Source organism: Miniopterus natalensis, chromosome 3 (genome assembly GCF_054644295.1).
Source record: "Miniopterus natalensis isolate mMinNat1 chromosome 3, mMinNat1.hap1, whole genome shotgun sequence".
In the NCBI taxonomy this organism is placed as follows: Eukaryota; Metazoa; Chordata; class Mammalia; order Chiroptera; family Miniopteridae; genus Miniopterus; species Miniopterus natalensis.
This window is the reverse complement of record NC_142083.1, coordinates 94,231,216-94,258,846: the sequence shown is the minus strand read 5'-3', so window position 1 is coordinate 94,258,846 and position 27,631 is coordinate 94,231,216. Positions and strand designations below refer to the sequence as shown.

The 27,631-nt window shown below is 53.3% G+C and overlaps 1 protein-coding gene across 1 annotated transcript; it reads right to left on the bottom strand.

Annotated features, from left to right (window-relative positions):
* Window positions 1-669: 669 nt before the first annotated feature.
* Window positions 670-26,909, bottom strand: CLCN7 (Cl-/H+ antiporter 7). The gene is made up of 25 exons (XM_087815739.1): window positions 26,757-26,909; window positions 18,342-18,413; window positions 14,871-14,942; window positions 14,667-14,732; window positions 14,088-14,220; window positions 13,653-13,762; window positions 12,768-12,848; window positions 11,964-12,026; window positions 11,784-11,867; window positions 10,361-10,454; window positions 10,023-10,087; window positions 9,434-9,550; window positions 8,597-8,651; window positions 8,049-8,109; window positions 7,364-7,502; window positions 6,879-6,972; window positions 5,984-6,153; window positions 4,650-4,701; window positions 4,272-4,399; window positions 3,930-4,015; window positions 3,402-3,531; window positions 2,636-2,695; window positions 2,363-2,539; window positions 1,948-2,028; window positions 670-1,724 (listed from the first exon to the last, which is right to left on the bottom strand). Exons 1-25 carry the CDS (start codon window positions 26,907-26,909, stop codon window positions 1,638-1,640), a joined length of 2,430 nt encoding a protein of 809 aa, XP_087671865.1. The 3' UTR covers window positions 670-1,637.
* Between the last annotated feature and the right edge of the window lie 722 nt (window positions 26,910-27,631).

Genomic DNA, 27,631 nt, shown 5'->3' with positions numbered 1-27,631 from the left:
GACTCCAGCCCCTCGCCCTACCCATGTGTCACCCAGACCTGCCCACGAGGGCTGGCTGGGGGCTTCCCTGTGACAAGAACGCTTCAACCTCCCCTCTAGGGCGAGCTACATCACACGGCTCACGGCCGAGCAGCTCAGGCCACTGCAGACAGAAGGGCCTCTGAGGAGAAGCCCTTCCCAACAGTCTGCAGGGGACCCAGGAGCAACACTGCCAGACACTGGAATGAGGCAGCAGGGGGGCCACAGCTACACACCACCTGCAGGTTTCTGGGCTTCTCACCTGCATCTCCCTCCCAGGGATGTCCCCACTGCGGTGCTGCTGACCAACACCATACATTGAGGGCCTCATCCCAGATACCCCCACCCCATGGCCCTGGAATCGCAGGCTGCCAGACTGTGGTCCATGCTGAGCAGGAACAGGAAGCTGGCACTGGCTGTTTGGGTACAATTCCTTTATTTCTCCCTTCAGACCCCCCACATTTGGACACTGTTCCTCCCATAGACTCCCCACCAGGATCGGACCTGTGATTCGAAGCCCAACCCCCCTTGAAAGGGGCTAAAACCAAGGCGCAGCAGCCACCAGCTCGCCAAAAGGCCTCTGAATCACTTCCTCAGAGATGGGGTGGGGACTTGGGAATCACCTTCAGAAAGGTGCTTGGAGGGGTATAGTATCCTGCTCCAGGCTCACCAGCACATCCCAAAGCCCACCTGCCAGGACCAGAATCAGAGCTGCCCAGAAATATCACTGTGGGCCAGGGGTCGTCAGAGGTCTTTGTCACCACCCCAGTCCCCCTGCTGAGAAGATCCGCCTTCCCAGATGCTGTCCACATGTGGCAACAGCAGTTCATCTGGACTCCAGTTCCAGAGGACTTGGGGTGGTAAGTGTGATAGGACTGTTCAGGCCCATGGGTGGTTCTCAGGTCTCCTTTGGCCAAGCCTCCATCACAGAGCCCATGGCATCCAGAGTGGGGTTGTGGCCCAAGGGGCATATATGGTGAGTCCGGAAGAATAGCCAGCTTCCCGATGGAGCCTGCTTCAGAGTCTGCTCTTCAGGGCTGTCCTGCTGCCCCAAGCCCTTGCCTTGGGTATCCAGCTGGCCTTTGCCCAGGTAGGTCCCAGCTGCACAGGCCTATCGCCTCACGGCCACAAACTCAGCCGTGGGAACAAGGCCAAAGGCCTCTCCCGCAGCCTCACATCACCGAGGCCTCCAGCTGGCAGTGTGCAGGCGGTGTGGTCCTTCTGGGCCAGCACTGAAGGTAACGAGGAGCAGAGAAGCAGGGGTGGAGCCCCACCCTGTGGGCCTGCAGCACTCAAATCCACAGGGCCCAGCTCACTTGCTGTCTCACACACATGTGAACAGACACACACACTGAGACACACACACGCACATGCAGCCTCTCACTGGCTCTCAGGAAGCGAGCATCTACACAAACATCTGGTCCCTGAAGGTGAAGAAACAGGAGAGTGGAGAGTGACATCCAAGGGGCTGAGGCAAGGGGGAGGGTGGGGAACACTGACGAGGTGCCCATGCGACGGTCACGCTCACACACCAGCTGGGCCATCCCCGAGGTCTGCTGGATCTGCTGCTGCCCGAGGAGTGAGGTGAGGACCCCAGGTGAGGTGCCAGGGCCAGGGTCTCATGTCTGGGCCAGTGAGAGCTCCTCCAGGCCCCCCTTCCCAAGCCGGTACCTGGCCAGGTCTTTCCTGGTTACCAGCCCAACTACCTGTGGGAACAAAGACAGGTTATGGGAATCCAGTGGCCCCACCCCACCCCTATGGAAGCAAGTGGGGGAGCAACACAGTTTGGGGGAGACCCGGAGGCAGGCATATTGCCAGTCTGGGTCCTGGCAGAAGCGGTCATGCAGAAGCTGGGAGCAACTGTGCATCTGTGCCTAGGGCAGGAAGGTCAAGAGGCAGAGGGGTCCTCTGCCCTCCCTGGCTACTCACCTGATTGTGGTTGTCCACTACCACCAGGTGCCTGAGGCCCAGGGCCCGGAACAGCTTGAACACTCGAGGGAGAGATGCCTCCTGCAATGTGGTCAGGGCCTCAGCTTGCCTGCCAGCCCAGGCCCCAGCCAAGAGCAGGGGCAGGACCCACCAAGCTCAGGGTCAGCTGTCTTCTATCACACCTGCTGCCGCCAGGACGTCAAGATGTGTCCTAAAGCACCCCTTCCCCTCCATGCCAGCCAGCCACCCTGCCTCAGTTATGTCGCTGGTGTCTGCCTCCACAGCCATACCCACCCCCAAATCCTTGTCCTGAGTGTAAGGAGAGAGCTCCTCCCCCTTTTCTGCAAACCCCATCCCAGCCCCTCCCTGGCAGGTCACTGAAGGCCACAAGTCCCTGCAAGTGGGAATCAGACACCTGGGGCACAGTGTAGGGGGAGGGGTTCATGAACTCGGAGAGGTCCATGGTGCACTCGCGCTCATCCTGGGACACATGGATGGACTGGATTGGGGGGAAGCGTGGGTAGGCGTCCCGGAAGTCCTTCAGCCTCAGCCGCCGTTGTACAAGGCCCCTGTTGGACCGCTCGACAAACACCTGCGGGCGGCAGGTAATGGGCAGTGGGCAGGGCATGTCAGAACCCCAACACCCAGCCTGGCATCTCCCACCACCCAGAGGTGCTGAGGAGCCTACCTTGTGCTTCAAGAGGACAATCAGCTGGGAGCGCAGGATCAGGCCCTGGAGCCGGGCTGACTGCAGGAAAGAGACAACAGACGGTCTTGTCTGCGGGCAGAGCCTAAGACTTATCACCCTGCCTGCGTAGCTGCAGGCCCTGCGGAAAGCTGAGGTGTGAACTGGAGGGCAGGCAGTGTCTGAGCAGCAGTTCCAGGACGCTTGCTCGGGGACCTTGGCTCTAATCAGGTTCCCCATCACACTCCCCATCAATGTACAGTCACTGTCTACTGGCATTGGCCTTGCCAAAGGCATTATCCTGCACAAGCTCGTTAATCCCCAAACACCCACAATGCAGAGCAAGGAACAAAGTGCCTGGCTTGCAGCATGTGCTGGGGTGAGATGCAGACCTGCCCTGACAAAATTCATCCCAGGCCTTCGGGAGCATGGTACTGTGTGGGCCACACATGCCGTCAGGCCTCTCCTGACAAAAGGCACAGGCAGCCACGCTGATAGTACAGTTTGGTATGAGCATGAGATATGTGGGCATATCGCTAACCTACCTATGGGGACAGTGCTCACACAGCGGTGTAACTTGGCTCCTACCATAAACCCAGACATGGGGTCTCTATGTCCCTACAAACCAAACCTGCCCAACACGCCCTACTTGACAGGCACATGGGGAAGAGTACGGGTTCCCTGAGGTGGGGAGGCAGGAGCTGGCCTGAGGCCCCTGGCTCCTGTGGGACAGCAGCAGACCCAGGTCCACCTGCCCAGGCCCTGGTACCTGGGTATCGTCAGTGGACTCCACCACAGGGAACCCGTTGTGATTGGACGCCGTGCTGCTAAGCACATCCACGATGACGCCCACTTTCTCCCTCCTCCGCAGGCAGGTGACCGGCGTGCTCATCACCTCCCTGTGGGAGAGAGCACACTTCAGCCACTGCTGGCCACATGGTCACGAACCATGTGTTAACGGGGGTTCCTGAAGGTCTGTCTTCACACCAAAGATGAAGTTCAAGAGGCATGAAGCTGCTGGCCCAGTGAGCCAGGAGAAGGGATGTAGGAAGCTGGAGGCACAAAGCCCAGGTGCTGCCCTGGGAGAGCCAGTCCTGGGTGGTGCCTGCAGCCCCAACACCTGGACAGCACTGCCCAGACATCTGCAGAGGTGGATGGCTTCCTCCCTGCTCCTGGGTGCCCACATCCCCCCTGCCAGAGGGTCAGCGCCACTCACCGCCCCCAACCTAAGTGTGGAAAGGAAGCTCCAGGCCTGTAAGGCCTGCAACCTAAACCAAGACAGGGAGAAAGGTGGTACCTGGCAGTGAGCGAGTGCGAAGTAACTGGGGCTTCCCAGTGCAGGAAGGGCACACTTTGTAGCTGGATGTGCATGTCGTACAGGCCCTGAGGAAGGGGCAGGCATCAGGCACAGTACTGATACCAGGGAGGGGTTCCAGGCTGCCACTAAGGGAGGGGTCCCAGGCACACTGTGCCTACCACCAAGGCAGAAGCTATTTGGGGGATGGCTTTGCAGGGGCCCCCTTCCCTCCACTGCTGCTATAGCCACAGTTCCCACATTCTCAGGCTCTGAGACCAGGGGATGAGGATGGGAACCACAGCGAGGGCTACGGCCAGGCAGGCCTTTCCCCACCCTCTGCACCTCAATGAAGATGTCTCCTACGATCTTGGCGGTCATCAGGACCAGCATGATGGGGAAGCCGTAGGTCACGTTGCTGGTGGCCTCCATCATGATAACTGTCAGGCTCAGTGTCATCCTCACAATCCCACCTGCCCGGGGAGGGAGAGGTGGGCTGGGGTGAGGTAGGGGTGGTCTCGAGCCCCTGTAGGCCGCTTCACCCACCCCTCCCTTGGCCCCTGCCTGCCCATATTCTCTGTGCAGGGCCCAACCCCATCCATTCAGGGCCCAGCTATACCCTGTAGGGAGTGGTTGATGACACTAAATTGAAGACCTTCGAGCTCCAATGAGGCACCTGCCCCTCCTGACCTTGGAATGCCCATGTGGAAGACAGGGACTCACCCAGTTGGGCAGCTGCTCCCATCAGGGCGTACTTGCCGGGGTCTGCCCAGATCTGTGGGGATGACAGGGTAGTATTGGGAGTGGCACCCCCTACCCAAACCTACCAAGATGCAGTGACACTACCAATGGCCACCTGGGCTCAGCAATTTTACATCCAGAGTTTAATGCACACATGTGCATGCACCTCCTTGTGGTCTGCACCTCCTCAGTCATAACAAAAGTCTGGAAATACCCAAGGAATGGCCCAATTCAGGGATGCCTGGAATGACTCATGCTGTCTGCATAAGCTGGAGAACTCAGCAGCAAGAGACAGGAGGCCACCCTCTGCATACTGAGGGGGAAGAGCTACAGGCATGTGCGGGGAGAGGCCAGCACCATATGTGCATGACTGTCATTTGTGCAGAAATGCCTGCACCACAGGAGGGAGCACAAAAGGAGAGAAAATCCAACACGTGTACAACATGGATGAACCCTGAAAACCACATGTTCAGTGAGAGGAGCCAGACACAGATAGCCGCACGGTGTGTGACCCCACTTACATAAAATGGGCAGAACAGGCAAGTCCACTGAGACAGAATGCAGATGGTGGCTGCCAAGGGTTGGAGGGGGCATGGGAGTGAATGCTGATGGGGACATATTTCTTTTTTGAGTGATGAGAATGTCCTGAGCCCACACAGTAATAATGGTGACACACTCTGAACACACTAAAACACTGAGTTATACTTTTAAAGGGTGGACTATGGTATGTGAATCATGTTGCAATTAAAAAAACAAAACACTATATCTGGAAGGAAACCTGAGGCCTGAGGAAAGCCTGTCCCAAGTCTGGTAAGGGGAGTGGGTGGTGGGACAGACTCACCTACCATTTACAGTATTTTAATAAATCTTATTTGAATAAAGTTAAAAGAATATACATGAAATTAAAAACATGGTGCCCATGGAGGCAGGTGGAAAGAGGGAGGCCAGGGAGGCCAAGTGGAGCATGGCAAGGCCCATCACACACAGAGCCAGTCGCCACCTTCTGGAGCCTGGGTGCCCACCCCAGGGAGTTCAATCCTTCCATATCACCTTCTCTCATTGCTAAGCACTGAACATCTCTCCCCGACCCCGTCTCTAGACCACACCTATGGGTGGCTACACTGATGGCGTGTTCCTATCAGACAGCAGCAGCCAGAAAACTAAGGCTGTGGAAAATGATCAGAGGCGCTGGCCCCCGCACTGGGAGCCCACTGGTCTTGCTCACAGTGGCCTCGAGGCTGGAGTTGCAGGACTGCCCCCTTCCCTCCAGCCCAGCTCTGGTCCCACATGCTTGGCGCACAGAGACCCACACTTACTGCAGCCCCAGTGAGGTAAGACAGCGAGATGCCGAAGAGCCGACCCCAGGCGGCCCCGATGAGCAGGGAAGGGATGAAGACGCCGGCGGACACTGTCAACCCGTAGGTCCAGCAGGCCAGGAAAAAGTAGACGAGGGTGAAGAGGCCGAGGGTCGCAGGGTTGTACGAGCCTAGCAGAGAGGCTGCTCAGGGCCTGCCATGGACTTGTGCCTGAGCAGAGCCTGCCACCCTGCTGCCCAGTCACCACCTCCAGGTCATATCCTGACCCCCAGATACCCTGGTGAGCCCCCACAAGTCTCCCCATTTTCAGAGGCCAGAGCACGCGGTTTTGGGGTCTGGGTCCTTGGAGGCGGGAGGATGGTTGCCCTGCCCAGGGGCAGAGGGAGCCAGGGCCAGTGGGGCCCAGTGCCACCAGCAGGACAGTGACCTGGGGCCAAAGAGAAGGTGTCCACTGAGGTCTGTGTGCAATCAGTTGGCACCGCAGTACAGACCACTGGGCTCACAGGAGAAAGGCTACCAGCCACATTCCACACTGGATAACTTCCAGACGCAGGAAGACACCAAGAAAACCCTGAACAGGCACGTTGGGAGGCCTGGTCCCAATGCTTTTTAGAAAGGGCTTGGCCTTGTCCCACATTTAAATGCCTCTCTGTGGACTCCCATCATGTGCATAAGGACCAGAAACGCCCTAGCAGTCTTATTTGTGACAGAAAACAATCAGAGACAATCTAAGGGTCCTAAGAGACGAGATGACACCATGGAGTAGCGCAATGGAAAAACCTGACGCCATCTACTCTGGCCTTTGTGCCCAGTGTCTGTGGCTTGTTGCAGACCAGGCTAGAGGGGCAGGGCCCCATGGGGATGTGCATCTGACAGGATCAGCACGGGCACACACCTGGGGGGTCGTGGAAAAGGCCAACCACGCTCTTCTCCGGTGTGTTGAAGAAGGCGGCAGCCATTGAGTTATACTCGCCATCTGCACAGAAGAGCTGCAAGGTTGGGAGAGAGGACGGGCCAGTGGGATGGGGTAGTCCGGGCCAGCATTAAGCGCCAACCACATGGCAGGATGAGGTCGGGTTGCTGCCTCGGAGGGAAGTCGTGCTGCATGTCTCGGGTCCACACCCACAGCCCCACTTCTGAAGTCCTCTGCGGTCCTTATCAGGCAGCCATTCTGAGAGGACTGGGTGAGACTCTAGGCCGATAGAAAACCAGCTTTCCTGGCACCTAACAGGCTGCCTAACCCTCTCTGAAGACACGCCAGCCTATTGGGCCCAGAGCTCTGGAGTTCCGCTGGGTCAGCAGCTCTCCTGCCTGGCGTGGGGAGTGAGTGCTTCTCAGAGAGCCTGCCCTGCCCCCTGCCCAGTGGGCCCAACCTCCTACCTGGAGGGGATAGGACACGGAGCTGCCCTGCAGGGGCTGGCAGTCCCGAGACGAGTAGATCAGCACAAAGGCGACAGTGGCTGTGACAGCGGCCACCAGCACGGCCTCAATCACCTGGAGGCAGGGCCGATGGATGTACCTAGGGCAAACACTGGGATGGACCAGGCCTCTGGACACCTGGGCAGTTGCCATGCAACCTGAGCCTGTGACTCACTGAGAGCTGATGATAAGACACTGATTAAGAGGTTGACATAGCACGTTTAGTCATCCATCTACCCAGACTCCTGCACGTCCCCTGATTATCTCCTGGATGCTCCCCAATGACATTTAAGTTGCAAGAGGACAAGGAGGAAGCGTCTCCCCAAGCTCAGAACTCACTCCCAAAGCTCCAGCAATGGCTCCTAATGGCAAGGGAAGTCGTGCCAGCTGACCATGCCTGGGGTCAAGTTGGCCCTGGGCGCCCAGGCTGAGGCCAGAAAGACCCTGACCCCAGGCCTGCTGGATCCACAGGCAGCGCCTTCCCTAACCTTACTCCAACTGTCCCCTGGCCCCATGCTGGTCTGTCCCCTTCACACAAGCCATCGCAGAGGAATGCACTGGCATGTGGCATTCTACGTGGCCCTGTTGGCACATAGCAGCGAGTCCCTTTTCAAAGGCCCCAGGAGCCACAAAACAGGTTTCTCACCTGATTCGAAACATTGTCAGCCAGTAATTCAAGGCATTGAAAACAGCCCCAAGAACACCACCTGCGACCAGGAAGGAGCCACGTGTAAGGGACACAGAAGAATGGTGGAGGCTGCCCAGGCAGCAGAGGGAATGGAGGGGACAGGAGAAGATGGTCTGAAAACACCTGTTCTCCGTCACCGCACCCTGATGGACAGACAGAGGGGCTTATTTCTAAAAGGCTTTGCCTTCCTTTCAGGGTAAAGGTTTCAACAGAGTAATGGATGCTGTCCATGGCTCAATCTACTTCTCAGATGGTTTCCCAATGGAGAAGCAGGGCTCCAGTTTCCCTAATGTGTGGGTTGCCTCCCCAGCTGGCCCTGGAGCAGCAAGCAGGGTGTGGGGGCCACAGCCCTCTCCAGCCATTTCAAAGTGGGGCCAGGCCAGAAGTCCCCCAGGCCCTAACCCCACCACATGCTTTGTTCCCACTGGGAGGTGATGGCCGCCGTCTTGAGCGATGGAAAAGCGTGGGGCCAGGAGGGTTGGTGTCCTGCTTGCGATGGCCCTTACCCACCACGCCCATGGCGATGAAGATGGGGATCTCGTGGATTGTGTACACCATCGTCTGTGCAAAGAAGAAAAGTGGACGTTCTGTGAGGAAATGTGTCACTGCTTCTTGACACTCAGACTTAAGGCCTGGGCATTATCTACAATCTGCCCACATGTACGGGGATCCTGCCGGCACTTCACACAGAGCCATGGAGTCCCACAGGAGACACACTGGGTGTCCGGGCAGACTGTATGACTTCTAGCACGAGCTGATCTGGAAGGGCTCAGCGGCCCTGTGAGGCTTTATCTTTGTAAGGCTTTCATCTGCTCCTCACCCAGGCATCCATCCACCTGAGAAGGGGGGAGGGCCCAAGCTTTTGACAGAGGGGAGTCAAGGAGGGCAAAAAGGAGAGCCCTAGGAAAACGTCTAGTGAGCCAGACAACCCAAGAGCTCTAACATGTCCCTGTGCGAGGATGTCCTGGGAGCAGGACCCCCTTGCAGCATCTGGAGACTGCAGTGCATAGTCCAGGCCTCCCTAGGGATGACGGCCTGCTCCTATTCGCCCTCGATGAGCACCCCAGGCCCACAGTCTCAGGGTCACTGTCTAACAATCTTCAGATGGCTGAGACAACCCGAAGGTGCCCTAGCTTGTCCAGTAGCATCCTAACCTGTGCAGCCAAGTAGGATGTGTGCTTCTCAAGAGCACCTCTGGCCCCTGGTGCTTATAAACAAGCGCCAATCTCCCAGCGAAGAGATGGAGCTTCCCAAAAGCCCAAGCTGTCAGGCTGAACCTTGAGTAAACAGCTGTGGCCCTGCACTGAACCAGAAACAGCGAGTGGGACAATGTGCCACGTTACCTCCGTGTCAAATCTCCCAAAATTGATGAGGCCCGGGCTGGACAGGTCCCAGATGTTTCCATGGTAAATGCTTAAGACAAAGTTCAGCGTGAAGGTAGAAATCATAGAAGCAAAGAACTGTGGGCACAGAGAAACAAGCACCATCAGAACAGCAGGCCCACCAAGATGAACCCTTGGAATTGGCATGTCTCAAGGCTAAAGGAGGCTGGAGCCTCAATGGCCAGGCCCCTCAAGGCTGGGCAAGCGAGGTGAGTGGGGGTCAAGCCAGGACAGAGCTGAAGAAAGGGGGTGTGCGAGGTCTGGGGGTCCCCAATGAGGAGTTGGAGGAGCACCAGGGTAGAAACAGTGACCATGGCTGACAGGGGAAGGGCAGGTGGCAAGAGGAGGCAACACCTCAGGGCTAAGTGAGGCGCAGAGCTGGACCATAATGATTCAAGGGGGGCATGCTCCAACCACGGCTTGACAGGAACTTCAGGTGAGGGCACAAAAGTACGGGCCCAGAGTGAGGTGTCCACCCAACCACGGAGGCCACAAAGGTGAGATGCGGGCACTGCAGACCTGGGGAGAGGCGCCATCTGTGGGCACTTACGATTCTCCATGTCAGGAACTGGTTCCAGAAGGAGGCACCTTCCTCCAAGCTGAAGAGAACCCCACCTGGAATGCAGAATCCCAGCCCTTAAGTTTCCATCCAGGCACAGGGAGCCCCAGGCATAGGGAACCCACAGCCAGAGCCTCTCACACCCCAGACTCAGGGTACCAAGCCCACATCAGAGGCAGCCATGGGGCCTCTCGGGAGGCACCCCACATCCTCACCACCACCCAGCACTCAAGTCTGCAAACACCAAAACTGTTCCTTCACATGGCAGGGATAGCCTGGCTTCCCCAACACGAGCATTACTCGTCAGACCAGGCAGGGCCCCTCCTCACCCACAGGGGCCCCAAACGCAGCAGACACTCCAGCCGCAGCTCCTGCTGAGACAAAGTCCCGCTTCTCTGTATCTCTGCGGAAGTACTCAAAGATCTGACGTGGGAACAGAACAGATGGGAACAGCGTCTTAGCCAGCTTCTCCAAGGGACTTCTCAGAAAGGCAGACGACTGGCTAGAGTCCACCAAGACGGGGGCCAAAGGGAGGGGGGAGGAAAGAAAGAGGGGGGGAGGGGCGGGGATGGAGGGAGAGGGAGAGAGTCTCTAGACAGGCAATTCATCAACTACTGGATTCCCAACGACTGTAGAACCGAAGAGGCAACAAAAATAGAGCTTCCTCACAAACCAACATCCACGAGAAGATAACGAAAAGATCCCATCATAACAAGAATTGAACTTTAGGATCTGTGCAACAGATACATTAAAAAACCTCAAACTCTACCAAAAGACCTGATGAAAGCTGAATGAATGAAAAACTTGAGTGTGGCCCTGGCCGGTGTGGCTCAGCGATTAGCGCACTGGCCCTTGCACCAAAGGGTCGCTGGTTCGATTCCTGGTTAAGGGCAGGTACCTGGGTTGCAGGCTCGATCCCCAGCCCCGGTTGGGGCAGGTGCGGGAGACAACCAATCAATATGTCTCTCTTGCATCGATGTTTCTCTCTCTCTCTCTCCCCCCCTCCAATGCTCTCTAAAAATCAATGGAAAAAATATCTTCAGGTGAGGATTAACAAAACCGACAAAACAAACAAAACTTATGTTCTTGATTCTAAAAGACTCCGTTCTGTAAAAATGTTAACTGTCTCTAAATTTGTATATAAATTCAGTGCAATACCTATCAAAAAACTGGTGACTTGCCCCACTGGCGCAGCTTAGCAGTTGAGTATCAACCTAGGATCCAGGCGATCAGGATTCGATTCCCGGTCAGGGCACATGCCCGGGTTGCGGGCTCGATCCACAGTAGGGGCCATGCAGGAGGCAGCCGATCAATGACTCTCTCATCATTGATGCTTCTCTCTCTCCCCGCTCCCTTCCTCTCTCTCTGGGATAAATAAAAATACATTTTTAAAAATGCTGGTGGCTTTCTGGGGAAATATGACAAAATTATTCTGAGGTGTATCTTAAAAATTAAGCATCTGTAATCTGTAAGCATGTCATTTCTGACCTCTTTCTAGATCATACAGTCCTTTGAGAAGGCCATTTCTGCAGAAAAATGCACATCCACCCAATACACTTAGAATCAGGCTCTGCGCAGACTCCTTGGCCTGGCCCCAAGATAGCCACCCAGGAGAGAACAGTGTGGAGACCCTCAGATTTGATGTCAAGAATGGTCTTGGCAGAGCACACCAGCACAGAGCAGGAGGGACCCTGCTCTCCGAGGGACACTCATGGTCACCCTCATTGTCGGCACCTGCATCAGAAGACTGACCTTGAAATCGCGCTTCAGCGACGTTGACCTCCCCTGCGAAACCCCAGCAGCAATCACGGAGCCCGAGTGAATCATTGGCCCTTCCTGGAAAGCACAGGACAGCCCCCATCAGGTGAGTTCGGACAGAACAGGGAGTGTAGAGGGACTCGGGCCGAAGCAGCACTCCTTGGGTTCCATTACCTTTCCCACAGCCAGTCCTCCCACCACAGACAGGATCACACCAGATACTTTGATCACCAGGGTCTGGAACACAAAGGAAAATGTGTCAAGTCTCTGAGTAAGGACCACACACTGTCTGAGAACCTGAGCCGCAGCACTGCACACAAAGCGATACTAGTAACGTAAACAACCCAGCACCCATGAGCAACAAAGCGGGCACTCAGGGGGCCAGCACAACCCTCCCCTTGAGGTCCCTTTGCTCCCCTAGTGTGTCCACTGCTCATCATGCTCCTGGGCTGCAGGACTCCAGGCCCCCAGGAGCATCTGGTATCCAGACAGGGACAGGGGAAAAGCACTGGCAAACCTAGGCTGAGGTGCGCAGCCTGAAACACTGGAAATGGCCATGGGAGGAAGCCTGACTTCCCAGCCCGGAATGAGTGTGTCATCAAGAATATTAAGCATAATGAGTGTTAAGAGAAATGTAAAAGCTCACAGCATGAGTCCCACTCCAACACGGGTACTCTCGTTCTGGAATGTCAACCACCGTACAGAACTTACAAACATGTTCCACACAGCTGCAATCACAGCACACGCACCATTTAAGCATTTTTCTGTTACTTAAAATATGCAGAGAGAGTTTTTACCACTTCCGAAGAAAGTTAACATAAAATCTGCCAGCACATCCATATACATGCTTATCAGCAGCATACAAAATGGGTCCGGGTGAATTTTGGAGGTGCAGGTGAACAAACAAAAAGCTTCTAACCCAGCAAAGAATCCCCATGATGAGCACCATGCTCCCAGCCAAGGGTTCAACCTCCTCACCTTGAGCCGGACCACATGGGGGATCTTCACTCCGTTAAGGAAGCACTTGATCTGGGGGATCCCGCTGCCAGCAGCGACTGGCTGGAAGGAAAGGGAAGTGAACACGGAGCTGGCAGGTCCAGGGAGATTCAGCCTCGTGGTGCTCAGGAGAGGGGGAGGGGATGACATGGGACTGGACAGGACAGCTGCCTGGGGAAGGGGCTTCCCACTTCTCCCCACCCCAGATGCAGAACGACCACTGAGGGGTGCAAATGCTGTGGGATATGGGAGGGTTGAGAGTGGAAACGGAAGGAGGTTCAGTGCCCAAGTGGGCGGGGGGCAGAGTGGGGACGCTCTAGAACAGACGGGAGGCACATATCATGCACTAGTGGGGAGAAACCAGAGTTCCTCAATCCCCCTGGAGGGGCACTGCGCTGCACACCAGACAGAAGGTTCTGGATACTCCCCCTCATCCGTCCAACACCTCATGACAAGGGAAGAGCAAAGAAAGAGGCAGGCCATAGGAAGGGCTTCTGGGAGAAGTCCTAGAATGAAGGGACATCCTAGGAGGGTTTGATCCTCTCAGGTGGGTAGTCCCCTCCACATGGACCCCTGGGTTGGGTCAGCAGTCAGCCCTGCATACCCTGGGGACCCCCTAGATGTGAACTGTGTGCTTCCCCATGGTCTTTTTCATGTGGGGTGGGCGTAGGGCAGGCTTAGGTTGTGTGGGCAGGAAAGGGGCAGCACCACCAGGGTCAGGGGGAGTAAAAAATCCCAGATACATTTTCTGTTTTTACTGAACTGTTTAACATCAGCACCAGTGTGACTAAGGGAACCTCACTGGCAGCATCTGCACTAGGTGAGCTGGAGGGGTTCCCACCACCCAGGGCTCCCTTGTGGCCATACCTCTATGAAGGCAACAATCATGGAGCCAACCAGCACGAACACAGAGTTCAACGTGGCCCACAGCAGGAGGGAGAAGGATAGTCCCCCTTTCTCCGTGAACTTGTCAATATCTGGGATCGTCAAGGACAAATATTGGCTCCACCATCTGATGTGCTACATTCCCAGCCTGCCACACCCCTGGTACAAGCACAACCCCTGAGCACATGGGGGAGGAGGGTGTCGGGGGGCGCATGCGCTAACTGCCCATCTCAGAGACACTCCACAGCCCAGCAAGATACACTCACTCAGTCCCAACTCTCCCAGCTGGGGGGCAAATACCCAGGCCCAGAGATGTCTCCTGGTGGGCCCACTCTGGGACCCACAAACACTCGTGATACCCTATACTCTGCTCTGGGCTCTACCCCATCTGTGCTGGGCACCTGCAGAAAAGGATACTGTCCTTGACAACCTTGTATTTCAGGCCGGCCAAGTTCTCCACCATGATGTCGATGAAGCAGGCCACAAGCCCGGTGAGGATCCCTATCATGGCGCAAATGACCCAGCGCTTGATCTCCACTGTCCGGAAGGCCTGCGGGGGAGGCACCAGTCAGAGGCAGGTGCAGTGACAAGCCATCAGCCACAGGCTGCTCTGGTGACAACATGACTGGCCCTGGAATTCCACAGGCTACCACCATGATGGCAGTCTCTGTTCAATGTCTCAGAGATGATGGAGCACTAGGGGGGTGGGGGAGGCCTTCCCAACCAATCCATAATCAATTGTTGACATTCTGGCCACTGCAGCTGACATCTCTAAGAACAGCCTTCTTTGTTGTATCTGGAATGTGATACACGCACACTTTCCTGTATCAGGTGTTGGGTGTCTCTTGCTTCAGGACACAAACCAGAACCTGCAGCACAAGGACTGAGGACAGAGGGAGATGGAGGGGACATATCACCACACCCAGGTGGGAGAGTAGCACCAGCGCAGCCCCTGGGTCACCAGGTGGTGTCCAGGTTGCCCAGCCCCAGACTTACCATGTGGTTGATGCGCCTCTCCTCCTCCAGGAACAGCTGGTTCTCACTGTTGTCGTAGTCCAAGCTCTGTAGACCAGGGTAGCACAGAAAACACAATGACCAACCCTGATGTCCCTGATGTTGGGCAGCTGGTGGGCGTGAGGCTGGAGAGGGGATGAAGGCCCTGGGGCTGGATGGGGTAGGGCACCCAGGGAGGAGGCCCACCTCATACTTGAGGGACAGGAGCTTCTCGTTGTGCGGGATCTCCTTGGGGAACGGGTGAGGGGGGTCCATCTCCTGCAAAGGAAGAGGCAGAGCCACACTCACAACCTAGTGTGTTGAAGAACGAAGCGCAAATGAGAAGGCAGAGCACGTGTCCACTTAACTCACGAGGTCACTACTCTCCTGACCCCAAAGCTAGACATGGATGCCACAAGAAAGCAAGCTCACTATAAATGCACAACTCTTGTGAACACAGGCACAAAGTTCTCAAGACGCTAGTAGGTTGGATCCTGCAACACATCAGGAACGCAAGAGTGGTTTAACATCTGAAAATCAATTACTGTAACATGTCTGTGGTACAATGGAGAATATATTACTGGACTTCGTACCAATGCTGGCACCTGACTCCTAAAATCCTGGGTTATCTCTTGAGGTGTCTTTTGTGAGCTAATGAGATAAAGGAGTGATGGGGGCTTCTAGATTTCAGGGTGGGGGCTGGTTGCCAGAGACACCAAGGTGTGATTAGAGGGCAGGAACTTTCAGTCCCAACATCCATGGAGGGAGAGGGGCTGAAGACTGAGCTAATCACCAACGACCAATAACTGACTTAATCAGCCTGTGTAATGGAACCTCCATCAAAACCCTGTATGAAGGGGTTTGGAGACCTGGGTTGGTGAACATGTGGAGGTGCTGGGAGGGTGAAGCTCCTGGAGAGGGCATGGAAGTTCCACACCCTTCCCACACCTTCTCTGTGCATCTACTGTCTTTTGTTCCCCAATTGTATCCTTTATAACAAATCAGTAAACATAAGTATTCCCCTGAGTTCTGTGAGCCCTTTTAGCAAATTATGGACATGAAGGGGGTCGTGGGAACTGCGATTTATAGCTGGTCATTCACAAGCAAAAATGACAACCTGGACTTGTGACTGGGGTCTGAATTGGGGCAGTCTTGTAGGACTGAGTCCTTAGCCTTGAGGTCTTGTCCAACGCCATGCAGTTAGTGTCAGAATGAACTGACGTGTAGGGCACCTGGGTGGTGTCTGAGAAGCAGAAAATTAGTTGGTGTGAGAAAAAAATCCCCATACATTTGTTATCAGAAGTTTTGTGAGTGAAAATAGTTTAATGCCTTTTTAAAAAATATATATCTTTACTGATTTCAGAGAGAGGAAGGGAGAGGGAGAAAGAGAGATAGAAACATCAATGATGAGAGAGTCATTGATCGGCTGCCTCCTGCATGTCCCCAACTGGGGATGGAGCCTGCAACCCAGGCACGTGCCCTGACCGGGAATCAAACCCCGATTGTCTGGATCCTAGGTCAATGCTCAACTGCTGAGCCATGCCCGGCCAGGCTTAATGCCATTTTAATAGAATAAAGGACAAAAAATACACATGATCTCAATAGACAGGAAAAGCATCTGACAAAACTCAACCCCTCTTAGTGACTAAAACACTTAACAACTAGGAATAGAGGGAATTTCCTCAACCTGATAAAGGCATTTCTCAAAAACCCACAGGTAACATCACACTCACTGGTGAAAGACTAAGCTTTCCCCCTAAGATCAGGAACAGGACAGGGATGCTGCTCCCGCCACTGCTATTCAGCATTGTCCTGGAGGTTCTACCAGGGCAATTAGGCAAGAGAATGAAATAAAAGGCATCCAGATTGAAATGGAAGAAGTGAAACTCTCTATTTGCAGATGACACAATCTTCTATGTAGAAAATCCCCCAAAATACCCTAAAAAATGGTTAGAATTAATAATGCATTCAGTAAGACTAAAGGATACAAGAGCAGTATACAAATATCAAATGTATTTCTATGCACTGGCAATGAGCAATCCAAAATGCAATTCATAAAACAAAGCTATTTACAGCAGCATGAAAAATAAAATATATAAAATAAAATTTATTCCTAACATACGTTTAACAAAAGGTAAGACTTGTATGCTGAAAACTATAAAACATTGTTGAGAGGAACTGAATAAATAGAAAGATACCCTATGTTCATCAGAAGACTTAATATTAAGATTCAGCATAACCCCTGTTTCAATTCCAGCTGGCATCATTGAAGAAATTTACAAGCTGACCCTAGAATCAATATGGAAATGTAAGGGGATCTCAAAGAGCCAGAACAGCCTTGGAAAAGAAGAGCAAGTTTGGAGGACTCAGGCTGCCTAACTTTAAAACTGGCTACAGAGCTCCAGTTGTCAAGACAGTGGTGCTGGCTCAAGGACAGACAGAGATTAATGGCGGGCAATCAATCAAGAGTCAGAAGTAAACCCTTATATTTATGGCCAATTGATTTTTGACAGGGGTGCCAAGATGATCCAATAGGGAAAGCACAGTCACTTCACAAAATGGTGCTGGGAAAATTGGCCACCCAAACGCAAGGCTGCGAACTCGAGCCCTTACCTTACACCACACACAAAACCGGTGAAGAGAGGTCCAGACCTAAAACTACAGAACCCTTGGGAGAGAACACAGGAGTAAATCTTTATGACCCTGGACTAGGCAATGGTTTCTCAGATATGACAACAAAAGCACAACGAAAAAGAGATAAACTGGACTTCATCAAAAGTAAAGGGCTGTGTGCTTCACAGGACCCCCCAAAAGTAAGAAGATACCCACAGAACAGGAAAAAGTGTCTGCAAAGCACATATCTGATGAGTAATTCGTATCTAGACTATATAAAGAACACTTACAGCTCAATTATAAAAACAGAAATAACTAGATTTAAGACAGGCACAGGATTTAAATAGACATTTCTCCAAAGAAGACACAAATGGCCATCAGCACATGAAAAATGCTTAACATCACTGGTCATCAGGGAAATGAAAATCAGGACCAAGAGACACCTGAGGAGGAGTCAAGTGCAAGCGTGGGGGGAGGTTTTCAGGATATGTTCCCCCAGCAGCTGCTGGACAATTCAGCCCTGACACAGGGGCAGAAGAGGACATCACCACTGTCCAGGGACACCTACCCTGAGATGCTTGCCCTGCCCCCAGCGCCCTCCTCTACCCCATCTGGGGTCCCTCTCCCACCCATGGCACCTGCTCCCATGGCCTGCTTCCTGTGCATACACACAGCATGCTCAACCAGTGTTCAACACTTGTCACATGTTTCCCCCATCTCTGTTCACCTGGCTTGGCCTCAGGGAACATGGCTCCTCAGAATGGCCTTCCCTGGTCACCTAGGCTCTGGGGGCCCCACTGTCTACACCTCATTGTCTCTGAGTTCTGTCAGCCCATGTCTGTCTCTGAGCTCTGTATGGCCCTGGCCATGTCTGTCCCCCAGAACTGCCTACAACTGTCCCCGAGCTCTGCACAGAATGGCCCACGTCTCTCCCAGAGCCCTGCACAGCCCTCCCTACATCTGCCATCGCTGGTTTGGCATTTACTGTCTGCCCTCAGGTAGGCTGCAATTCCACAGAGCAGGCCCCGTCCTTCCTGGGGATAAACGGGAATGATTCCTACTCACTGGATTCAGAAGCTCATCGTCCGGCTCCATGTTGCTTGTCTGTCCGATTTGGAAAGATACCGAATGGGGTGACTGGAAGTAGAAGAAGAAATGACAGGGTACTTAGCCACAGGGCCAACCTTCACTGAGCATCACCACCCCACCAGGATAGCCTGGCCACATCTGGCCCTGCCTGGGGAGCACAGACCCACACCTGCTGTGTAGGAGATGACAGCAGGGCCAGTGCTGGACCCAGGCCTGTCTCCACCACCCACAGCCTGTCATTAGTAAGTCCAGCCTCGGAATGGGAAGCCCACGCGTTCCCTACCCCAGAGTCCTCACCTTCCCTTGTTCTAGGGCACTTCAGAAATTAGAAACCTACTAGCCACCAGAACCCAGGGCTACAAGCAATCATGCTGGTATCCTTCTGGCCCCCCTCCCTTGGCTGAGAAAAAACAGGCTCCAGGGTCCCTCCTCTGGGAGCCTTTCTGTTTCCCCCCATTCTCTATGTGCCCCCATGAGACAAAGTGGTTCTGCCATAGGCCTCCAGGCCAGCTCTCTAGACATGCGGTCTGAGGTGCCTCCTATCCTGGGGCAGGAGTACCCTCGGACCCCAGAACCCTCCCACTCTGAAGTGGGGCCACACTCTGGGAACCAAGTTGCAGGCCAACCACAGAGGACAGAAAACCGGAAGCAGGATTTCTCTTATGCCCACTGCCAGGGCATGGCAGAGGCCTGGACTACGAAACAAAACACGGGCATCAGTTACATTTTCATTTCAGAGAAACAACAAATCACGTGTTTCAAATATTGCATGGAACGTACTTGACCTCAAATATGATTCTTTGTTTCTCTGCAATGCAAATACAGCTGGGAACCCTGCATTTCATCCCGCAGCCCTACATGCAGTGGAAAAACAAGCAGCCATGACAGGAACAGATTCTGCTGCACACTCAACGATGGACCTCAACGGGCATGCAACCAAGAGTGCACTGTGACTCCATATAGAAAACTCAGTCAGGTGAAAACAACCTGTGCTGCCTCAAGTGGCTACTTATGGGGGGTCAGGAAAAGTGGGGGCCCGAGGAGGCTCAGGGGGCATTGGCTAACTGGAGGTTGTCTGAATCTCCTAGCACTGCTGTTAACAATTACAACAGACTGGGCGGCTTAAATCAAGAGAAGTTTATTCTTTCCCAGCTCTGGAGGCCATAAGTCCAAAATCAAGGTGTCAGCAGGCAGCACTCCCTCTCAAGGGCCATGAGGCAGCTCCTTTGTGCCTCTTCTAGCTCCTGATGGGTGCTGGCAATCCTTAGCATTCACTGGCATCTGGCTGCATCACTCTAATCTCTGTTTCCGTAGTCATATGGCCGCCTTGTGTATGTGTGTCCAAATTTCCCTCTCCTGATGAGGCATCTGTCACTGGTGCCAGACTATGCCAGTCTGACCTCATCTTAACTTGATAACCTTTGAGAAGACCCTATTTCCATGTGAGGACCCATGCACAGGTTCCAGGGGTTAGGAATGAACAGCTATTTTGAGTGGTAACATGTGAGGTGTGTGTTCACTTGAAGATCATGCTCCACTTGCACAACTGTGCACTTCTCTATGTATATACAGTAAACGTCAGTAGAACAGGTGGTTAATGAGAGAAACAGCTGTTTCTCTTTTAAAAACAATTGCCAATGCCCCCAAACTGCTGAATCTGATGAGAAAGGTTGTGCTGGCCCAGGAAGGGATCCCAGCTAAGAGCGAACTCTAACCAGGAGGTGGCCTGACACAGGCTGCAGTCCCACTCCCCAGACAGGACACACATGATCTGGAAGCATGCACCAGCTGCAAGCCCAACCACGGCAACACTGAATACACTTTCTTGGGGACATGTCTACGCATGCAGACTGGCTAAGGAGACGGGACACAAAGATGGACAAACCCAGCTGAGCAATGTCCATGCAGCACTGAGTCGGACCGAGAAAGGGAAACTCGAAAACTGATATTGCCATCCAACCTGACAGAGGCAGTGCACAGAAAAAGGCGGCCGGGCCACTTTTATCTTATTTATCTGTCACTGATCATAAAAGCAGCTTAATTACATCAGGCAGTCATTTCCACCACACAAAGGCGGCCTAGAGTCGAACCTCAAAAAGCATTTCCTTTCACATCTCAACAGTTTCTGGGGCCAGGCTGTGACCTCACATGGGCCCAGCAAGGGAAGGAGCAGGGCTCACTCGCTCAGCATCTGGCCTCAAGGATGCGGGCTGTGCACGGGGCCGGCGCCCTGAGAGAACTGCATGGGCCCGGGAGGTGCAGGCTGGTGAGTGCGCTGGGCTCTCTCCCCTCTCCACACCTTCATGTTTTCATTCTCTCTTTTCTGAATGTTTTTATCCTCACATAAGGACATTTTTCCCATTGCCTTTCAGGTCGAATGGAAGGGAGACATCGACCAGCTGCCTCCCGCACACACCCTGGCCCGGGCGGGGATCAAGCCTGCAACCGAGGTATGTGCCCTTGGCCAGGATCGAGCCCGGGGCCCTTCAGCCCGCAGGTCGGTGCCCTACCACTGGGCCAAATCGGCCAGGGATCTTTTCTGAATTTCATGGACATCTTTTAGGAACTAGTTTTTGTGATGTAAAAAGCCATTTACTTGAAGTTCAGCGCTTTATTAGGTGTTGTGTGTTTTCTTTTCTTTTCTTAAACACAAGTTAAATTAAATACTTGTTCTTCAAACTACTGATATGCACAATAGCCTGGTTGAAATCTTCCAGGGCAGGGCACTGAGTGAAAGCAGACGTCCCAAAGATTTACATACTGTGCCGTTCCACTGACCTGACACTCTTGAAATGTCAGGCCTGAAGGTATGAGTAAGGAGGGGGGGTGGCTGTAAGAACAGGACAAGGGAACCTTCATGGTAATGGCTGTGCTGTGTCTTGACTGCAGTGGTGCTCACACAGACCTACAGGTGTGACACAATAGCAGAGAACCACACACACACACTGTGCTGATGCCAACGCCAGGTTCCTGCACTGCACTATTGTTAAGAAAGATGGAACCATTGGAAGAAACTGGGGGGAGGTACGCAGGCCCTCTCTGCTCTGTCTTGAAAGACAGAACGTTGAACAAACTGTAAGTCCATAATTATTTAAAAATTTAAAAAATTTACACACAGATGGGACATCCAACTGTAAAAACTTCTGTGCATCAAAGGAAACAATTAACAAAGTAAACAGGCAACCTATAAAGTGGGAGAAAATATTTACAAATCATAGATTTGATAAAGGGTTAATATCCAGAATATATATAAAGGACTTGTACAACTCACTAACAAAACAAAAAAACTAACCTGATTAAAAAATGGACAAAAGACTTGAATAGACATTTCTCCAAAGAAGACATACAAATGGCCAATAAGCACGTGAAAATGTGCTCAACATCACCAACATAGGGAAAGGCAAATCAGTACTACAATGATGCCACCTCACAGCTGGGAGGATGTGCAGAAGAAGAAACAGGATACCAAATGGCAAGGAGAAGTTGGAACCCGGTGCCCTGCGGGTGTGAACGCGAAATGGTGCAGGCACCTTGGAAAACAGTACAGAAGTTCCTCACGAGGTTAAAAACAGAGCTATCATATGATCCAGCAATTCCACCTCTGCACGTATATCCAAAAGAATTGAAAACAGGATCTCCAAGAGAGATCTGTGCACTCACACTCACAGTAGCATTATTCATAATCGCTGAAGTGTGGAAGTGACCCAGTGCCCACTGGTGATGGATGGGTAAACCGGATGTGGTCTATACATACAATGGAATATTATTCGGCATTAACAAGGAAGGAAATCCTGCGAGACGCTACAACATGGATGAATCTTGATGACATTATATTAGGAGGAAGTAGCCAGTCCCCCCAAAAATACTGTGTGATTTTACTTATATGAGGTCCCTGGAATAGTCAAATTCAGAGAGACAGAAAGTAGAATGGTGGCTGCCAGAGGCTGGGGGAAGGGAAAGTTAGTGTTTAATGGGCACAGTTTCAGTTTTGCAAGATGAAAAGAGTTCTGGGGACAGATGGCCGTGATGGTTGCACAACAATGTGAATGTGCTTAACACCACTGAAATGTATACTTAAAAATGGTAAAGATGGTAACTTTTGTTATATGTTTTTACCACAATTAAAACAAATTTTAAAAACTGAAAGGTTGTTTGCTGTCCCATTCTGCTGCTCTGCATTCTAACATCCTCCAGGGGCCACGCTCAGCACTGAGGACACAAGGCGACTACAGCCAGAACTCACGGTCACAGAAAACAAAGTTTCCCATAAGCAAGTAAGTGTCAACTATGAGACCTGAGCTTAGTGGGTGGGTGAGGAGGAGGCATGAGGCTGAGGCCTAGAGAAAAGGGAGCAAGTTGTGCAGAGGGGCAGATGGGGTGGGAGCAGCCCCACGGCTGCCGCCTCCAAACACTTGGGCCTCTGCAGAAGGCGTGGGGTGCCTCCCAAGACCCTCTGGCTGGGCCTGGGGCACTCTGCTCCAGTAGCTTTCTGCACTGTCAGGCCGTGCGCTCGCCTGCCTCTCCAGATTGGGAGCTTCCTGTGGGCAGCGGCTGTCCCACCCACACTGGTCCCGACAGGAGCCCTTGGGGAGGGCGCAGGGTGGGCAGCCTGGACCCTACAACATGGGGCTGGGGGTCAGCAGATGAAGAAGAAGGAGGGCAGGACAAGGAGATTGAGGCAGAGGACTTCCTGGAGGGGATCCTCTCATGGTGGGAACCACCTAGAAAAAGACAGGAGCTCACTTATGACTAGTAGAACTCAAGGGGCTGGATAACAAGTGATGTGCCTGCAGCTTTACTGCAGGACCCCTACCTCCCTGGCATGCTTAAATGTAGTCTGTGGCTCTGGGTGACCAGGGCAGGGCACCGTTTCATGGGGTAACCCCAGTTACCAGATAAGATTCCCCAGAATGATTTTAAATACCCACTGGAGATTCTCAGGTGGAGCTTCCCAAGCACAGGTCCCTAGAAATGTCCTGCATTTACACACACTGTAAATACCCAGCCCTTGCCCCAGAGCGTCTCTGGCTCATAGTTCCTTCTATAAGTTCTTAAAGCAGTCCACTTCCTACTGCCCAAACATATGACCATGAATTGCTGGCTGACTTCACTCTCCCTGTGTCCCAGCAGCAGATAGGCAGGAACTCACTGGATAACCAACATCCCACATGAAGGGGACAGCAACCTATACGTAGGTCTGAACAGCCTGGTCCCGGATGGACAGAGGCTTAGCTCAGGCTGGTCCCCAGTTCACCCTGCCCAGAGTCGTGCCTGCTCCTCACTGGGCACTTAACAGCCTGGAAGGGCAGCCACTTGACCTCACTCTGCCCAGAGTATGGCAGGCTGTGCTTGTGCTAAGGTGGCAATGAAGCCATGGACCAACTCTGGACATCCTGCAATAAACCCTTAAGGGCTAGGAGGTGGTGAGGGCAAGCTGTCATGTCCAGTTCACCAGAACATTCCCATAGGGCAATTGTTGGCCTGGGTCTTCATGTTAGTGCAAATGGCCCTGGACTGAGAGCAGCTCACAAGCTGCCTTCTCCTGCAGTACTAGGTAGGGTGCACAAGCCTAACCATGACCTCGGCCTGCTGGTCAGGAGCAGACCCTCCCTGCATGAAAGCCTGCACCAGGGAATTGGTCAGCTGCAACGGAACTGCGCCAGGAATGGCAGCCCAAAGATGATCACTTTTGTGCAGCTGTTTTTTTGTTTTTTAATCCTCACCCAAGGATTTGTTTAGAGAGAGGAAGGGGAAGAGAGAGACAGAAAGAGAAACATCGATGTGAGAGAGAAACTGATCAGTTGCCTGTTGTATGCGCCCTGACCAGGTATCGAACCCACAATCTAGGTATGTGCCCTGACTGGGAATTCGAACTGGTAACCTTTTGGTGTGCCAGATGCTGCTTCAACCAACTCAACCACCTGGCCAGGGCTGTGCAGCTGTTTTTAATGTAACTGAGAGTGGCTAACGTTTACTGTCTTGTGACAAGCACTGTGCTCAGTGCTGCACATCTATTAACTTCTCTGCAGATGCGGTACCTGGGCACCTGGTCCAGAGCACTGCTCCTCACAAATGCCTCTAGTCTCCCCTTTGCACCTGTCCGCACAAGGCGGGCTAAAGATTCTTTAAGACTGCAATCTCCAGCTTCCTGTAGGGCTCTCCTGGAGATAAAGCAGCTGTCCCCTGCATGTATGACCTGGCTTCTCTCTCCAGCCTCCACTCCGATTTATTTTCCAAACTCTTGCAGGGTCCCAAACACACATTCCCCTACCCTTTCCCATCTGCCTGTCTGCCTGAGGCTCTTGCACACTTTAAGACTGGACCCAAATGTGACCTCTCCTGCCCTTGGGGACCCTTACACAGTCCTCACAGAGCACCAGCCTGTTTCTCCGTGAGTGTGGAGCTAGCAGGAAGCTGCTTCATGTCCCAGGCAAACTGCATGCAGCCTGCACAAAGTAGGTGCACAATAAATTATTTTAAAAGCTGTTTAAGAGCAGCTAGTCTGTTGTTATTAAGTGCAAACAGAAAAACAATAAAGCTTGCAAAGATTTAAGGGAATAATTTTTAAGGGAGGTGGTCAACAGGCTCCTTCAAAAGAAAGCCAACTCATGTTATCTAGTTGCAAAGAAAAGTGGGAAACCCCAACATATACGTTCAGTCCGGAGATAAACCCAAATTCAACTCCAAGGTTTCCGATCTCTTTACCTGTCAACCTTTAAAGCCAATTTCATACTTCTATTTTGTAGACTTCAGATAAGTTTCTTTTATTTGTGTGGTGTGTTTTTTTAATTCTCACCCGAGGATATGTTTTTACTGATTTTAGAGAGAAAGGAAGGGAGGCAGGGAGAGAGGTGGACAGAGAGACAGAGAGAGACAGAGAGAGAGGTACACCAATGTGAGAAACGTCGTTCAGTTGCCTCCTGAACACTTGAGACCAGGAATTGAACCTGCAACCTGGGTATGTGCCCTGAATGGGAATCGAACCCACCACCCTTTGGTGCATGGGATGATGCTCCAACCAACTGAGCCACACCAGCCAGGGTCAGATAAATTCCTTTTAAAAGAGGACAAAGGAACAGAAATGTTCCAAGAAAATAACAAAGTACCCACATCCCCACCACCGCAAATTTGCTACTTTAGGTCTGACATAGAAAGACTCTGAGAAGATTGCTCTCAATGAAGCAGAGCAGAACCCTACCAGCAAAGGGAAGACTCTGACCTTTACTGTTTAATGAATTTCCAAGGGACTGGGGAAACCTTACGATAAGTTCTAGAGAAACAGCCTGATGTCCTTCCTAAACCTTAAACACGGTACAATTATTTAAAGGACAGATCTAGAACAAGAGGAGAAAACGTAAAGAATAATGACAAAACAAAATAAGACCAACCAACAAAAATAGTTCATAAATTCGAAATTAACACGACACACGGAAATACATTTAGAGACACAAACTGCATCACTGACGTGCTGAGCACATCTCAACCACTCTGACTTGCTGCTTAGTGTGTTTGACTGCGATGAACTTGCTAAGGGAAACAGAGCAAATACGTGTCATTCCTAAGACCGCCCTGAAGTCTGTACTGATCCCTGCAGAGAAGGGTGGCAGAGTTCCTCGGTTAATCTCACTGCAATAAAAAACTGCAACCTAAACTGTTAAAACCTCCTGGACACTGCTAAAATAGTTGTTCGTGTATTTATCACAATTTTGAAAAAAAGAAAAAGGAAAAGATCACCTACGCAGAACTCTACCTGCCTTCCCTTTAACGCCGATTTGCAGTAAACTGTCAGGAAGTCAATCAGCTTCACGCTATCGGGGACCTGACAGCAAGCGTGCTAGTCTGCTCGTCTCGCCCATAAAACACCCGAGCGTAATGGCGAACTCCACCTGCTCCTCAACGCCCGCAGGACACCTGGCCCAGAACTGCCTCCGCAGGCCAGGGCTCAGGGCCTAGATTCCGACGCCAGCTTTGCCATTTGCCAAGGGAGACCCTGGGCGCGCTCCCGAACCCGTCCGCGGCTCCACTTCCCTGTCTTTACAATGGGGGCGAGCCACTCAAGTACTGATTCACTGAGTCCCCGCGAGGCTCGGCGGGCCCCGCGCACTGCGCAGTCCACGCCAGCGCCTGCCCAGCAGAGGGCCGCCGTCGAAGGGCCCTTGGTCTGTCAGATCCCCAGACCCCCAGCTCGCAGCAGACCACGGCCACGCTCCCGGCGGGCGCACCGCCACCCGCGAGAGGGAAGCAGCCGCGCCCCCAGGGCTGGCCCAGATTAGCAGGAGGCCGCATCGTGCCGCCCCGCCGCCCGGCCCCCGCGCGGGGCCCGGAGGTGCTGGAAGTCTCTGCCGTCCGGGAGGCCGGGCGCGAGGCCTCAGTCTCCCCGGGACTCCTTACCCGGGGGGCGGCCGCAGGCCCGGCCCCGTTCAGCAGCGGCGACTCCTCGCCCGCCGGCGCCCCGGGCCGGGCCGCCCTCCGCAGCAGCGGCGCCGCCTCGTCGTCATCCAGGTCGCGGCCGGACCAAGACACCTTCTTGGAAACGTTGGCCATGGCCCGCCGCGGCCCCGTGTTTGTTCTCGTGACCCGCGCTCATGCCACGTGACCCCGGGCAGCAGCCGCATGACTTTGGTGGCGGCCACGTGACCGCGAGCGGCCGGGCGCGCTGGGCCTTCTGGGAGTTGTGGTCCAGGCGCCCGGCGCGAGTGGCAGGCCGGGTGCGGCCCTGCAGTGCTCAGGTCGGCCAGCGGGCGCGCCCCGGGTCCGAGGGTGCAGCAGCCCGCGCGGGGAGCTCCGGCCTGTCGACACAGCCTCAGTCCGTCAGATCCAATTAGGGCTTCGCGAATGGAAAAAGAACCCGGGACAGGATGGGGGCGGCGGGGGGAGACAGGGGTGCTCTCTTCTTTGTAATAGATGCCGCCAACTAATAAATGTGGAAGGAAGGATGGAATTATAAACATCACCACCCTAGTGCTGGCTGATTTAGGCCAGAATCGTTAATGCGAGCTGAAGCCACTGGGTTAAAGTTTGATGGGAAACAATATGTATGTAGTCTTCCTGCAGGTAACTTATAGTGAGGAAGGGAAAAGAAATCTGCTGTAAGAAACCTGCTGGAATAAATCTGGCAGACTCCATCTGAACCAAGGACAAGCTTAGCATCACCATGATAGCCTGGCATCGTCACAGGCCTCCAGATGCGCTGCACTGGGCAGGACCCAGCATGGCTCCTGTAGCATTCCTGCAGAAAATGCTTCCCTCAGTCCCATCACAGGGGG

Bases quoted from the DNA above. Each gene is read 5' to 3' on its own strand.
- CLCN7 (XM_087815739.1), bottom strand. From the start codon at position 26,909: ATGGCCAACGTTTCCAAGAAGGTGTCTTGGTCCGGCCGCGACCTGGAT. The intron at 6,154-6,878 runs GTGTGTGCCCGT...CCTCTCTGCTAG, and splicing joins CCTTTTCCACGACCCCCCAG to GCTCGTACAACCCTGCGACC. The intron at 4,016-4,271 runs GTGCAGAGGGTG...CCCCTTCCTCAG, and splicing joins TAGGAGACATCTTCATTGAG to GGCCTGTACGACATGCACAT.